Raw genomic sequence first — 15483 nt, forward strand, 5'->3', positions numbered from 1 at the left:
ACTGGAATTAAAATAAAAACTTAAGGGGAGCCTGGCTGGCTCAGTTGGAAGAGCATGAGACTCTTGATCTCAGAGTCGTGAGTTTGAGCCCCATGTTGAGTATAGAAATTATGAAAAAAATAAGCTTAAAAAAATTTTTTTTAGAAACTTATCATAATAAAAGCAAAAAAGGAAGGAAGGAAGGAAGAGAAAGAAAGAAAATCACTTACCTGCTCTAGCTCTTTTATGTCAGAATCTCATTGGCTACAAACGGTAAGCTAACAAGTGAAAAATACACAGGGTAAAAAGCTATAGGGTGAGAAGAGAATGTCAAACAAATTAGATTAATTGTCTCTTTCCAGAGCAGCTTGGGTATTTGATAATTAAGTAGAAAAACTGATTGTCACTAAAGGTAGAGGAACTTTAGTCCTAGGAGAAACTTCCAGGGCTCTCCATATCCAATTCCTTCTTTGTAGCTGAAGTGAAGCTAGGGACTCAGCAGAGATCCACGTGACAAAGACCAAGAGCTGACTTCATCAGACACATGTGGCTTTACTTAAGTCTTTGACTCTACCTGTCACATCACTTTGGCTACCAACGAGTTTCTCTTCTAATCTCTAGAGGAGATCAGTGACTCTCAATCCTGGCTACATGTTGGAATCACCCAAGAAACTTTAAAAACGCCCTAGTTCCAGGGGCGCCTGGGTGGCTCAGTCAGTTGAGTGTCCGACTTCAGCTCAGGTCATCATCTCTCAGTTCATGGGGTCAAGCCCTGTGCCAGGCTCTGTGCTGACAGCTCAGAGCCTGGAGCCTGCTTCAGATTCTGTGTCTCCCTCTCTCTCTGCCCCTTCCCTGCTCATGTTCCGTCTCTCTCTGTCTCTCAAAAATAAATGTTTTAAAAAAAATTTTTAAGTACCCTAGTTCCAGAAAGTCTGATTTTATTGTTTGGGGGTAAATATTAGATATCATACCTTTTAAATAATTCTAACTCATAGCCAGGGTTGCAAACCACTATTATGGAAATTTCTAGATGGTGGATTACAAGCAATTTGTATGACTGAGAGAAAGAAGGAAGAGGGGATTCAATGTGATAAGAAACCTAATCCGTGGCAACCTTGGAAACTCCACAAAAGGCCAATCTGACCCTTTTGCTTCCTTGCCTTACACCTTCAGTACTTTCCATTTGTTCGAGATAAGACCAAAGCCCTTAATCTGCCTTCAAGTCCTTGGGAGTCTGATTCAACCCATCCTTCCTATTCTTTCTGCCTCTGCTCTCATCACATCAGTCATCCATCAAGTCCCTGGAGGTACCTTGCTTCCTTCTCCAGTTGGTCTGTGCCTGTGGCATTCTTCTCCCCACCTCCCTCCCCCCAGTTAACGCCAGGCATGGAACACTGTACATGTGGATGGGACAAGCCTCCCACAAGAGAAATACAACTAAGACCCCCATAATGCTCAACAGTGCAGCTAAGCCCACCTGGCTCTTTAGGGCTATTCACACTGGTACTAGACTTCTTGGACACTGAAGTTAAAATAAGTTGACAAAGAAGGAGAAGAACTGGATTTCCAAAGGGCATAGACAATAGGAGTGTTTGCCTTTATTTTGTCTTATGTACTTTTTTTTATTGTGTATTAACCTAATAGGAAAATGGAGATGAACTGGACTATCATGAAGAACCAGGAGGACCCCTCAGAGAAAATCATCAAGACACCCAAGGTAGAGACAGCCAGGTTGGGTTTTAAATCTTATCACAACAATCATCTGATGAGGTTTGCATTGGTTCAAAGATGTTAATGGGGAATGACCCTTCCATTTCCTCTCAGCCTGGAAGTCAGAAAACAGACCAATGTGCTGAGTTCAGACTCTGATTGTTCTTACTTAATGCATCACAAACCAACTGATGACGATAACATGCTTTTATATTTTTGGACTTACTGAAAGGTTTCTTTCCTGCCAGAGGCCACAGATTGATGGAAGAGAGTGGAGACTCTGGGGTATCACAAAAAGGTCACATAGGCACTTCCACTTTTCTGTTCCTCCTGCTCACAGGGGCGTGGATATGCAGGTGCAGGAGCTGAGGCTCCCTGGCTAGAGGGTTAATATTCCAACGATGGTGGGGGGCAGTATCTTTAGAGACACAGACCCTGCTGCCCACCGCCCTGGGTGGTCAGGCTGTTTGAGTGTGGCTTCCTCCAAAAATGATGCTGCATTTAATAATGATGATTCTAGGAAACATTGGGCCCAGAACTGGGCTTTTTGGCATAGTTCATATTCCCAGACCCTGAGCTAGACTCTAATCTCTTCCCTGGGGGTACCTGTGCATGCTGTGTGATACTGCAGTTGGGTAGGCCCAGGTACCAGAACTGTTCTTTATCCTCACTGCATCTTGCAGGAATGGAAATAGATAGGTGAGAGACACTTGTGTTCTCAAGGAGTGGATGCAGTGCCAGACAGAAAGAATTGCTTATTGTTTGCTGTACAAAGGCATCCAGCAGAGAGAGCAAATAGGGGCCTGTGCTCTGCCCCCTAAGCCATGCACCTCAGGACTGGGGGTATCCATGCAGAAGGGGCTCCTTTCCCCCTTCTACTGGCCCTTCTACTGGGGTGCCTTTCTTAAATTCACATAAGGTGCTCTATATAGGCTAGCAACAGCAGCTCTGTTCAGCTGAGTGGAGAACGTGGGCTCTGCAGTTGGACTACTGCCTTAACCCCTCTGTGCCTCAGTGTCCTTAACTGAGGCTGAAAACAGTATTCCCCTCCTAAGGTTGCATGAGAAATAAATGAAGTAATTCATATACAGTAACCCTTTAACAAATACTGTATTATTTTTTTTTAAGTTTATTTATTTATTTTGAGAGAGAGAAAGAGTCAGAAAGGGGCAGAGAGAGGGGGGGAGAGAGAGAGACTTCCAAGCAGGCTCTGCACTGTCAGTAGAGAGCTCAATGTGGGGCTTGAGCTCACGAACCTGAGATCATGACCTAAGCTGAAATCAAGAGTCAACCACTTAACCAACCGAGCCACCCAGGCACCCTAATACTATATTATTTTTGACTTGGATATCATAATGATTAAATGTCTACCCTCTCAGGGTCACAGTTTTCCAACCTTGAAGTGACACCATGACTCTTCCTATCTCCTCTAGACCCCATGAGATGAGTAGACCATGAGAGCTCACTAGAAATAAAAGTGCAGGGCGCCTGGGTGGCGCAGTCGGTTAAGCGTCCGACTTCAGCCAGGTCACGATCTCTCAGTCCGGGAGTTCGAGCCCCGCGTCAGGCTCTGGGCTGATGGCTCAGAGCCTGGAGCCTGTTTCCGATTCTGTGTCTCCCTCTCTCTCTGCCCCTCCCCCGTTCATGCTCTGTCTCTCTCTGTCCCAAAAATAAATAAACGTTGAAAAAAAAAAAATTAAAAAAAAGAAATAAAAGTGCAAAGTCATGGATTTGGAATTTCACCTTAAATTTGATATTTTTCTGTTTACATATTTTACTGTTTCTTTCATTTGATATTCTAAACAAAAATAATTTTATACTTATTTAAAAAGATTTCACTGCTGGGTACGTGGGTGGCCCAGTTGGTTAAGTATCTGACTTCAGCTCAGGTCATGATCTTCAGCTCAGGTTCATGAGTTTGAGCCCTGCTTCGGGTGAGCAAGAGCCCTGCTTCAGGTGAGCCCTGCCTCACTCCCTCTCCCCCTCTCTCTCTTGCTGCCCCTGGCTCACTTGTGCCCTTTCCGTCTCAAAAATAGAATAATAAAATAAAAGATTTCACTGTTTCTACATATCAGACAATAAAATATTATGGTAGCCCAATCTCTGGGTTTGGTCAAGCTTTTAAGCAGAGTTCTTGCTAAAATAAGTCTCCTGCCCCCTCCATTTTCTTTTAAATTTTTTTTTTTCAACGTTTATTTATTTTTGGGACAGAGAGAGACAGAGCATGAACGGGGGAGGGGCAGAGAGAGAGGGAGACACAGAATCGGAAACAGGCTCCAGGCTCTGAGCCATCAGCCCAGAGCCCGACGCGGGGCTCGAACTCACGGACTGCGAGATCGTGACCTGGCTGAAGTCGGACGCTTAACCGACTGCGCCACCCAGGCGCCCCATGCCCCCTCCATTTTCAAAGCTGAGTGACAGTAACCAGGGAAACAATGCTCCAGTCTTCAGACCTTCCATATCATAAGTCACATATGCAGAATGTGAACACTGACAAGGCTCCAAGTGCAATGGGGGTTTTAGGCAGTGCAGAACATGGCCAAATCTAAGCAATGACCACGTCAGTTGAAACAGTTTTCCTTTCTCATGACAGAGGAACAGGCTTCGGCTGAGTTCCACAAAGGTTATCCAGACAGTCTTTAATGCAGTGAAATATCACTGCAGAAAATTAAAGAAGGCATTTGCCTGTCCTGAATGATAAATGCTAATGTTTAAAAAAAGATTTCAAACCTTTGTAAGAAGAAAAGATAGCTTGCCAAGGAATTTTTTTTTTAACTATTTAAGGATCGATTTTCCCCATATAGGCCTTACATCTAATTGCCAAGATTTTATTCTCTACTACTCTAAATTAAGTAGTGATCTTCATGTTTAAATTATGAGCAGTGAGCCAGTGCCATATCTATCAAGAATACCTTGCATCTTGCACTGGTGAAATTACTGCATGCAAGTTTTCACCAGACAAATCAAATTGGCAACCTCCAAATCAAATCGGGTTTGGAAAATTGCTCATGTTAAATACAAAACTTTCTTTCCACCTCTTTTCCCCAACCCCTCAGTCCAAAAAAAGAATAAAATTTCAAGTCTTGTTTATTTCCTAGGCCAGTTGTTCTCAAACTTCAGTGTGCATCAGAACCCCCTGAAAGTCTGGTTAAAATAAATTTGGGGTCCTGCCCCTAGAGTTTCTAACTAGATCTGGGTTGAAGTCATCTGTAAAATGGAGGTGCCAATACTACTTACCTCATGAGGTGGCTGTGAGATAAAGGAGTTAATACATGTAATGTGCTTATGAGAGTGCCTAGCACAGAGGAAGTGCTCACTATGGGTTAGCTATCAATCTATTTCTTAAAAACCTTAATTTAGTAGCCGTAAGTCTTGTCTCCTTGTCAGGAGAGACTTGTTCTAAGTTGATAACACGATGATTACTTTCTAGGTCAATCTCAATGATGGGGGCTTGAACTTGGCAAGACTGGTTGAGTCCGTTGTGTAAGTCCTTCTTTTACTTAAGTCCACATGTGGACAGCAGACCCAGTCTGAACAAAGCAGCCTTGCCAGCCTCTGCCTTCTGTGAAAGGCTATGTGCAATAGTGATGTAACCCCTTACAATATGGCAGAATTTGAGATACTCTTAGAAAGAGCGAGAGATTTGAGGAGCCCTGCATGAGATACAGGGGGGTCCCTAATGAGTAGCCTGAAACAATGGGGGGAAAAGACAAAAGGCAGGTCTTACAGAAACCCTTAGAAACCAGTGAGCCATTTCTATTCTAGGGAAAAATAGGCCCAGAGCATTATTGCTTTATTGAAGAGATGGGTATGCAGTACTTAGGATATTGATGCAACTCTTCTAACAAAGACCAAGATAAAGTGACTTCAAATAAGATGGAAGGTTTATTTCTCTCTCTCGGAAAAGTCCAAGCTGGCAGACAAGAGGTAGGACAGCCCTGACCCAGGTTCCTTCTCTCTGCCATCCCCTTTGCCACTACCCTTCTCTACATCTTAAAGCTGGCTCAGCATCTCCTCATCCTGAGGACAGGAGAGAAAACATCAGTGTTGGGCCCACAGCTGCCTTGTAGGAGCATAAATCCCATTGGTCCACTTAGCTGTAGGGAGGTTTGAAGGCCTTTCCTCGGGGGCAGCTCCTGGCTCCAGGAATAAACAGCTCCAGAAGGAGCAGATATAATGACTGCCCAACTTGTGCAATGAACTAAGGAGTAGCCAGTGTTGCAAAAAATTTCCCTTAAAGCTGTGGGAAAAATAGATCAGAAGTGTGTGCCCAGAAGTTGAGACAGTGCCCCTGCCCCAGAATCTACAACCTGGAAAGTGGCACCCCTGTACAGGGCTGCCACCTGAGGTCAGTCAAGACCCCTTGCTCCCCGATTTGCTCTATATGAAGCCTACACAGTCACTGCACACTGCCAGTACTGGGTTCAGAATTATCTGCTAGTTCCTAGCAGCCTAGATGACCTCCACACTCTGTTACTGCTTTATCTTTCCTTCTGAAAAGTATTTCAAAGTCCTCCTCCATGGCGAGCAGTTGTACATCCTTAAGAATGTTTCTAGCTCAGGGCGCCTGGGTGGCTCAGTCAGTTGAGCGTCGACTTTGGCTCAGGTCATGATCTCATGGTTTGTGGGTTCAAGCCCCATGTCAGGCTGTGTGCTGACAGCTCAGAGCTGGGAGTCTGCTTCAGATTCTGTGTGTCCCTCTCTCTGTGCCTCTCCCCCACTTGTGCTCTGTCTCTCTCTCTCTCTCTCTCAAAAATAAATAAAATGTAAAAAAAAAAAAAAAAAAAAGAATGTTTCTGGCTCACTCCACTTAACCCAAAATAGAAACCCCAGGGAAGTCCCCAAAATCCCAGAACACAGCTGTTGCCCTTGATCCTGAAAATTCTCTTCACCTTCCAGGAAGTAAAATTTATTTCTAACTTGAGACCCAAATTCATCAAGACCAAAAAGCAGTTGAACCTACAGATAAAGACAACGTAAGAAAGGCAATTTATAGACCAATCTCACTTATGATCCAAGATGCAAGACTCCTAAATAAAATATAGCCAATCAAATCATTAAGCTTACGTTTAAATATGTAATATTTTATATAAATATACAAATATACATATAGTGTGTGTGTGTGTGTGTGTGTGTGTGTGTGTGTATACATATACCACGACTGAATTTGGTTTATCCCAGGAATTCAAAGATGGTCTAACATGTGAGAGTCTGTTTATGTAATTCACGTCAAGAGGTTAAAGGAGAAAAACCTTAGGGTCATCCCAATAGATACAAAATGAAAAATAACTTTATGATATCCACCCATTCATAATTTAAAATTATCAAACTGGGAACAGAGGAAGACTTCCTGATTTTAATAAAGAGTGTCTATCAAAAATCTGAAGTACGCATCACACTTTAATGGTAGAACTTTAAAAGCATCCTCTTTAGAGAAAGAACTAGGATAAGGACGCCCTCTGTCATTGCTTCTATTTCAACATCGTAGTAGCACAGTAGGGAAGCCAAAAGAAAGGAAAAGGAAAAGGACAGAAAGGAGGAAATGACACTGTCATTATTCCCAGACAATAGCATTATATGGAAAATCCAAGGGCCTCTACAGACAAGCTATTAAAAGACAAAAAGTCAGCAAGATTACTAAATAGAGATCAAAACATAAAAATCAATTGTGGAAAAAAGAAAGTGTCAAAATATAAAGTACAATTTATAATGCAATTGTAAGATAATTGTTATTATGAAAACCCCCAAACATACACAAAGATCAGCATAGGAATTCCACATATCCATATCCTGGCCGATATTGTTCACCCACATCCCTAACTCCTTCCTCCCTCTCTTCCATATTATTTTGAAACAAATTTTCCAGCCTCATGTCATTTTATGTATGCACACTTGAGTATCTATCTCTAAAAAACAAGAAAAGACACTTTGGGGGCACTTGGGTAGCTCAGTCAGTTGAGCGTCTGACTCATTTTCGGCTCAGGTCATGATCTCATGGTTCATGAGTTAGAACTCCATGTGGGGCTCTGCGCTCACTGCTTGGAGCCTGCTTGGGATTCTCTCTCTCCCTCTCTCTCTGCTCCTCCTCTGCTCATACTCTCTTTCTCTCAAAATAAATAAATACCCTTAAAAAAAAAGACACTTTTGACATAACTGTAATACTACTATTGCACCTAAAAATTAGAACTATTCTTTAATATAATTGAATATTCAGTTTTTTTAATGCTGTAACTGTCTCCCAATTATTATAATTGTTTCAGAGTTTGTTTGTTTGTGATTGGTTGGTGTGGCCTTCAAGTCTCCTTTAATTTATTGGCTCCCTTTCATTTCTTTTCTTAACTCTCTTAGTTTATTTTTAGGAAATTGAGTCACTTGCCCTATAGAGTTTCCCACAATCTAGATTTTGCTGATTGCTTCCTCATGGTGTAGTTTTATGTGCTTCTCTGTCTTCTATACTCCCTGTAATTTAGTACTTGGATCTAGAGATTGATCAGATTCAGGTTTGGTTTTTCCTTTTGGAAGACCATTTCATGGAGGGCATTGAGCTCTTCCATCAGGAGACATCGTGTCACTTCATGGTGCCCGTAGCTTCAGATCCATTCATTCATTACAAGCTGCAAAATAGTGATATTGAAATTCTATCATTCTTTTTCCACTTATTACTTGGAAAACTCCTACCAAAAAAAACCAAAACAACTTTTCCTCTTCTACTAGTTATCCACTGGTACAGTTTATACAGGAAGGTAAGATAAATGTAATTTTTAAATATATATCTGTATACTGGGGCGCCTGGGTGGCGCAGTCGGTTAAGCGTCCGACTTCAGCCAGGTCACGATCTCGCGGTCCGGGAGTTCGAGCCCCGCGTCAGGCTCTGGGCTGATGGCTCAGAGCCTGGAGCCTGTTTCCGATTCTGTGTCTCCCTCTCTCTCTGCCCCTCCCCCGTTCATGCTCTGTCTCTCTCTGTCCCAAAAATAAATAAACGTTGAAAAAAAAATTTTTTTTAAATAAATAAATATATATCTGTATAGATAGAGGTACATATATCCTACAAATAAATGTAAAAAAAGATATGTGAGACTTTCTTGAAGAAATTACAAAATCTTGTTAAATTAAATAAAAATAGACTGAAATAAATATAACATTCTATATAATGTTGTATGTAATGTTTCTAAACAGGAAGGTTGAAAATTCTCCCTAACTTAATCTATAAATTCAATGCAGTTAAAATTTTTTTTTTAGGGGCGCCTGGGTGGCGCAGTCGGTTAAGCGTCCGACTTCAGCCAGGTCACGATCTCGCGGTCCGTGAGTTCGAGCCCCGCGTCAGGCTCTGGGCTGATGGCTCAGAGCCTGGAGCCTGTTTCCAATTCTGTGTCTCCCTCTCTCTCTGCCCTTCCCCCATTCATGCTGTGTCTCTCTCTGTCCCAAAAATAAATAAACGTTGAAAAAAAAAAAAATAAAAAATAAATAAATAAAATTTTTTTTTTAAATCCCCAATCAGGTTTTGGTGGAACATGATAAGTTGATCCCAAAATTCATAAAGGGGCCCAAAATAACCAATAGAATTTTGAAGAAAAACAAAGAGGCCAAATACTAAAATATCAAAAATATTAAATATCAAAAATCACTTTAAGGCCATATGATATTGGCTTAGGGACAGACAGAATAGAGAATCCAGAAATAAATGCACCCATATATGGAAACAACATATGGCAAAAGTGTAAAGAATGAGCTATTTCTCAGTATATAACTTTGAGATAAATGGTTATCCAATTTTTAAATCTTTATCTCACATTATCAGGTGTGTTTCTTGAAAAAGCAAAAAAAAAATTTTTTTTAATATTTTCTTTTTAAGTTATCTCTATACCCAACTTGGGGCCTGAACTCACAACCCCAAGATCAAGAGTCTCATGCTCTTTTGACTTAACCAGCCAGGCTTTTTTCTGAAAAAGCAAAAATTTTAAACTTTTTAGAAGAAATATAGAAGAATATCTTTATGAATTTGAGAAAGGAAAAAATTTCCTACCCCTGAATCAAAACATAAACCATAAAGAAAATTACTGACAAATCAGGTTATATTAAAATTTAAAGTTTTTGACAAGACAGCAAAAACAAAGTTAAAAGACAAATCACAGGGGTGCCTGGCTGGCTTAATTGGCAGAGCAAGCAACTCTTGCTCTTGGGGTTGTAAGTTTGAGCCCCATGTTGGGTATAGAGATTATTTTTAAAAAATAATAAAATCTTTTGGGGCACCTGGGTGGCTCAGTCGGTTATATGTCCAACTTCGGCTCAGGTCATGATCTCACGGTTCATGGGTTCAAGCCCCACATCAGGCTCTGTGCTGACAGCTCAGAGCCTGGAGCCTCCTTCAGATTCTGTGTCCCCCCCCTTTCTCTCTCTGCCCCACCCTTCTTGTGCTCTGTCTCTCTCTGTCTTTCAAAAATGAATAAACATTTAAAAATAACATAAAATAATAATAATAATTTTTAAAAATCTTTAAAAAAGAAAAAAAAGACAAATCACAGACTATAAGACAATATCTTATAGCGCATAAAACCAATAAAATATTGGTATCCAAAATGTGGCAAGAACCGCTACAAATAGAGAAGGAAAAGACAATCAACCCAATGAAAATGGCTGAGATATGAATAGGCAATTAACAGATGAGGAAGCCTAAATAAATGGTCATGTGAAGAAGTCAACTTGCTGCTAATCAGGAAAATTGAAATTACAACAAAAAGAGATATCATTTCAGGTATATATCAGATTAACAAAAATTTAAAAGTCTGCAAACACCCATTTTTGATGAGGATACAGAGTTTTAGAAATTCAGAGCAATTTGGAAATATCCAATAAATTGAAGATACACATACCCTGCAACTCAACAATTTTATTCCCATGTATACCTCAGAGAAACTCTTTTATGTATGAAAAGTGACTCACTCAAGAAGGTTCATTACAGCATTGTAATCACAAAAAGTTGGAAATAATCAAAACAGCCATCGGCAACAAAATGGATAACTAAATTGTGGTATGTTTATACAATGGAATAGTGTCAATAACTTAAAATAAATGAATGGAAACTACATGTATCATCATGAATGAATCACTAAAATGTTAAGCAAAATAAGTTGTAAAATATATAATGATTTAATGTATAAAATAGTATATGTTGTTTTTTAAGTTTTATTTATTTTGAGAGAGAGAGAGCACAAGTGGGGTAGGGGCAGAGAGAGAGGGAGAGAGAGAATCCCAAGCAGGTTCCGAGCTGCCAGCACAGAACCTGATATGGGGCGCATACCCACGAAGCCGTGAGATCCTGACCTGAGCTGAAACCCAGAGTCAGACATTTAACTGACTGAGCTACCCAGGTGCCCCTGTTATTTATAAGCGTGTTTATATGTGGCAAAGATATAAACATATGCCTGAGGACACTGTAGGAAAAGAAAAACTTTTCCTTGACCCTCTTAGGGTCTCCTGGCTGGGCCTAAAAACTTAAACTGACACAGATTTAAGAGGAGAAAAGCACACAAATTTATTTAATATAAATTTTATGTGACATAGGAGACTTCATAAGAAAATGGGGACCCAAAGAAATGGTTAAGCCTGAGTGTGTGTGTGTTTGTTTTGTTTTTTTAAAGATTTTTTAATTTTTAAGTTATCTCCACACCCAACGTGGGGCTTGAACTCACAACCCCAAGATCAAGAGTTGCATGTTCCACAGACTGAGCCAACAGGTACCCCAAGCCTGAGTGTTTTTATACAAGGTTTGATGAAGAGTGGAAAGTTGTGGGATAATGTGATATTACTTAAAGGGAATGGGCTAAGGAAGGATAATAATTTGGGAGAAACTGAGCAAGACCTGTTTGTTTGGATTCCTCTTGAAGTTTCTCCATCTTCAGAGATAAGGATGCCTCTTTCCTCTAGGTGGCACTTCTGGTGGGCACCTCTCAAATGAGGCTCTTAGAAGGGGGTGCTTCGGGGGAGAAGGGGGTGGTGGTCAGAGAATCCTTCCTTCACCTGCCATTTTTCAAATTTCTTCAGCTTGAAATATTTAATATGTGAAGGTGCCATATTTGGAGTAGTGTGTTCAATGGACAAATACCAAATTTAAGAAAATGGTTACCACTGGGAGAGAGTGACAGAAATGAGATCAAATGTTATACAATGAAGTCTTGGACTGTATCTGAAATGTTTTATTTCTTTAGAAAAAAATGTGAATCAGATATGGCAAAATGTTAAGATTTCACAAAGCTAGGTGGTACTCATATATAGTATTTTTTCTATACTCTGCATTCTTAAAATATTTTACAGATTTTTTTAAAGCAGTTAAAAGTTGTAAATTATTATTCAAAGCACTGGCTTAGTTTATCCCAATATTTCCTAAATATCAGATTATTTTATTGGGGAGTGAGGGGAGCTCGTTTCTATGATCCACCTCCCAGAATTTTCAATTCTCATCAATACGGTGAAATTACACTAATGTAGAAACTCAGCTTTTGGTCAATACAAATGCGCCCTCTGCTGGTCCTGTAGTGCCCTGTCCCAGAGTTCAAAACAGCTATAATGAGCCATGAATGTCCAGTGAAACCGCTTTTACAGCCATGTTAGGGAATGAAACTCCCACAGAATTTCTCTTATCACGAAGATACTTAAATCACCTCCAACTCTCTGCAACATTACATATGATCCAAAACAAAATAAATGCCAAGTAACCACCCCAATCAACCTTCCCAGTTTCCCCAACCACCCTGTACATTAACAATTTTGTCCCCACTGCTATTTCTGGAGGTTGATGTGTGAGATGCTATCCTTAAAGTTTGGGAATGGCAGAAGAAAACCCAAACTACAAAGGCGCTCTGGGCTGAGAAGGAGTGGGGGTGTCATGGACAACTTTGAATGCTGAAAGATGGATTAACTATCATATTAAGGAGATGATTGATGGTAGGATGACAGGTGAATTTTTTCTTTTCCAATCTTTCTTTAAAGTTATAACCCCTTTAAATAAAGAAAAATGAGGAAAAATAAATGAATTCATGCAGGAATCTACTGCTCAAAGAGAAATAGGGATTGAATATTAGAGTCTACCTTTTGAAAAGTTTTTATTTTGTGTTAATATCCATCTTCCCCAATAAAATTTAAGCTCCCTGAGACCAGGGGCAGGTAGGGGGGTGTCTGTCCAACTCCCCACTCTATTTCCAGCATCTAACACAATTCCCAACATGTGGTCAATATTTAATAAGCATGTGATAAATGAAGAAATAGATGACCATTTTTCTCAGAGTGTTAAATCAGTACAAATTTTGGGGGGAATGATTTGGCAGTCAACATTGTGCCTTAAAGACTGTATATCCTTTAATAATCATAGATGTGAACAAAGAATAGGTCTTTTAATAATCAAAAACATTCCTTTCAATGAAATGTTATGCAAAGTTCTTTATAATTATAAAAACTTTGAAACAATCTGAATTTTACAAGTTACATGTCTGATTAAGGTATGGTACATCTGTACAATGAAATGCTATGCTGTTTATTATGATAATTGTTAAGAATATTTAACTATATGGGAAATTCTAATAACATAAAAGTAAATTAAAATTATACATATATTTAATTCTATTAAAATGAGTGTATATGTAGATGGATTAATTTTTTTTAATGTTTATTTATTCTTGAGATAGAGAGAGACACAGAATGTGAGCAGGGGAGGGGCAGAGAGAGAGGGAGACAAAGAATCTGAAGCCAGCTCCAGGCTCCAAGCTGTCAGCACAGAGCCCAATGCGGAGCTCGAACCCACAAACCGTGAGATCACAACCTGAGCCAAAGTCAGCCGCCCAAATGACTGAGCCACCCAGGCACCCCAGATAGATAGATTATATATGCATGAAAGTATATACACCAAAATATTTGCATTAATTGTATGCGAGTAGAGTGATCATGGGTGAGGTGTTTTGGTTCTTGTTTGTTTTTACCAAGTGCCAACACTGTTTAGGCACTTTATTTGTATTAATATTTTTTCTTAAGTTTTTTTTAAGCAGATTTATTGAGGGATAATTGATATATGATAAATTACACTTATTTAAATTTTATGATTAGATAAGTTTTTTAAAGTGTTAAATAATACTTTTTTTTTCCTGTAAAGATTTTAATGCAGTCAACTTTCCTTTTTCTTAGGCTTTAATGATGTGTAATTATTTGGTAGGGTATAAAATTATTCAGCCAATAGATTTTCTTTCATTGAAATACTAAACATTGCTATGATTTGGGGGTGGTTCCTAGTTTTATTGAGATATAATTGACAAATAGCATTGTATTAGTTTAAGGTGTACAACATGATTTATGTGTATGTTGCAAAATGATTACCACAGTAACTTCAATTAACATCCATCACCACACACAGTTACAATTGTTTTTTCTTATGATGAGAACTTTTAAGATCCACTAGGTAAGTTTTGATATATGTATATACCCATGAAACCATCATCATAGTCCAGATAAAACATTCATCTTTCCCAAACGTTTCCTCATGCCTCCTCCAACTCCAGCCTCCCTTGTCCCCAGCCTCCCAGTATCCCCCATTGATATGTTTTCTGTCACTATAGATTAGTTTGCATTTTTAGAATTTTCTATAAATGAAGTCATACTATATATGCCCTTTTTTGGGTCTGGTTTCTTTCATTCCATGTAATTCTTTTGAGATTCATCCATAGTGCTGAGTGTATTAATGCTTCATTTCTACTTACTGCTAAGTAATATCGCTTTGTATGTATACACCAGTTTGCTTATCCATTCACCTGTTGATGAACATTTGGGCTGTTTCAAGTTTTTGACTATTACCAATAAAGCTGCTATGAACATTTGTGTACAAGTCCTTATATGGACATATGCTTTCATTCCTCTTTTTTTTTAAGTTTGCTTATTTATTTAAGGAACCTCTACACCAAACATGGGGCTCAAACTCACAACCCCGAGATCAAGAGTCACATACTCTTCTAACTGAGCCAGCCAGGTGCCCCTCATTCCTCGTGAGTAGGATACCCAGGAGTGTAATGGTTGGATGATATGATATATATAACATTTAATTTTTTAAGAACCTGGCACACTGGGGTACCTTGGTGGCTCAGTAGGCTAAGTGCCCAACTCCTGATTTTTGGCTCAGGTAATGATCTCATGGCTCGTGGGATTGAGCCCCATGTCGGGCTCTGCGCTGGCAGTACAGAACCTGCTTGGGATTCTCTCTCTCCCTCTAACTCTTTACCCACCCCCCCCCCCCCGCCGTTAAACTCTCTTTCAAAATAAATAAATAAACATTAAAAAGAAAAAAGAAACTGCCAAACTACTTTCCTAAGTCACTGTTCCATCTTACATTCCAACTAGCAGTAAATGAGAGTTCTAGTTCCTTTGCCTCTTTGTCAATACTAAGTATAGTCAGTCATTTTAGTCATTCTAATAATTATGTGTTGATTGTGAGTTATTTTTTCTTCCTTGTGCTTCTGTTTTTCAAATTTTCTGCAATGAAATATATCTTTCATAATAAAAATATTGTTTAAAGTGAAATAAAAGGTAGCCTAGTCCAATATGAAGTCTTAGTCTGAGAACTCTTCTCATTTTAAAGGAGTTACCCAGGGGCGCCTAGGTCGCTCAGTCGATTGAGTGTCTGACTCTTGATTTAGGCTCAGGTCATGATCCCAGGGTCATGAGCTTGAGCCCAGCGTCAAGCTCCATGCTGAGCATGGAGTCTGCTTGGGATTCTCTCTCTCTCTCTCTCTCTCTCTCTCTCTCTCTCTCTCCCCCCCC

At 39.7% G+C, this 15483-nt stretch overlaps 1 protein-coding gene across 4 annotated transcripts in view; it reads left to right on the top strand.

Moving 5' to 3' along the window:
• Positions 1 to 15483, top strand: part of KIAA2012 (KIAA2012 ortholog) — a 109677-nt gene that overhangs the window by 77322 nt on the left and 16872 nt on the right. For all 4 annotated transcript variants that reach the window (XM_045480773.1, XM_045480776.1, XM_045480775.1 and 1 more), the window contains one exon: positions 1624 to 1696. In XM_045480773.1, the coding sequence (XP_045336729.1) occupies positions 1624 to 1696 (73 nt within the window). The remainder of the gene's footprint in view (positions 1 to 1623; positions 1697 to 15483) is intronic.

The sequence above is a fragment of the Leopardus geoffroyi genome, chromosome C1 (genome assembly GCF_018350155.1).
Source record: "Leopardus geoffroyi isolate Oge1 chromosome C1, O.geoffroyi_Oge1_pat1.0, whole genome shotgun sequence".
Lineage (NCBI taxonomy): Eukaryota > Metazoa > Chordata > Mammalia > Carnivora > Felidae > Leopardus > Leopardus geoffroyi.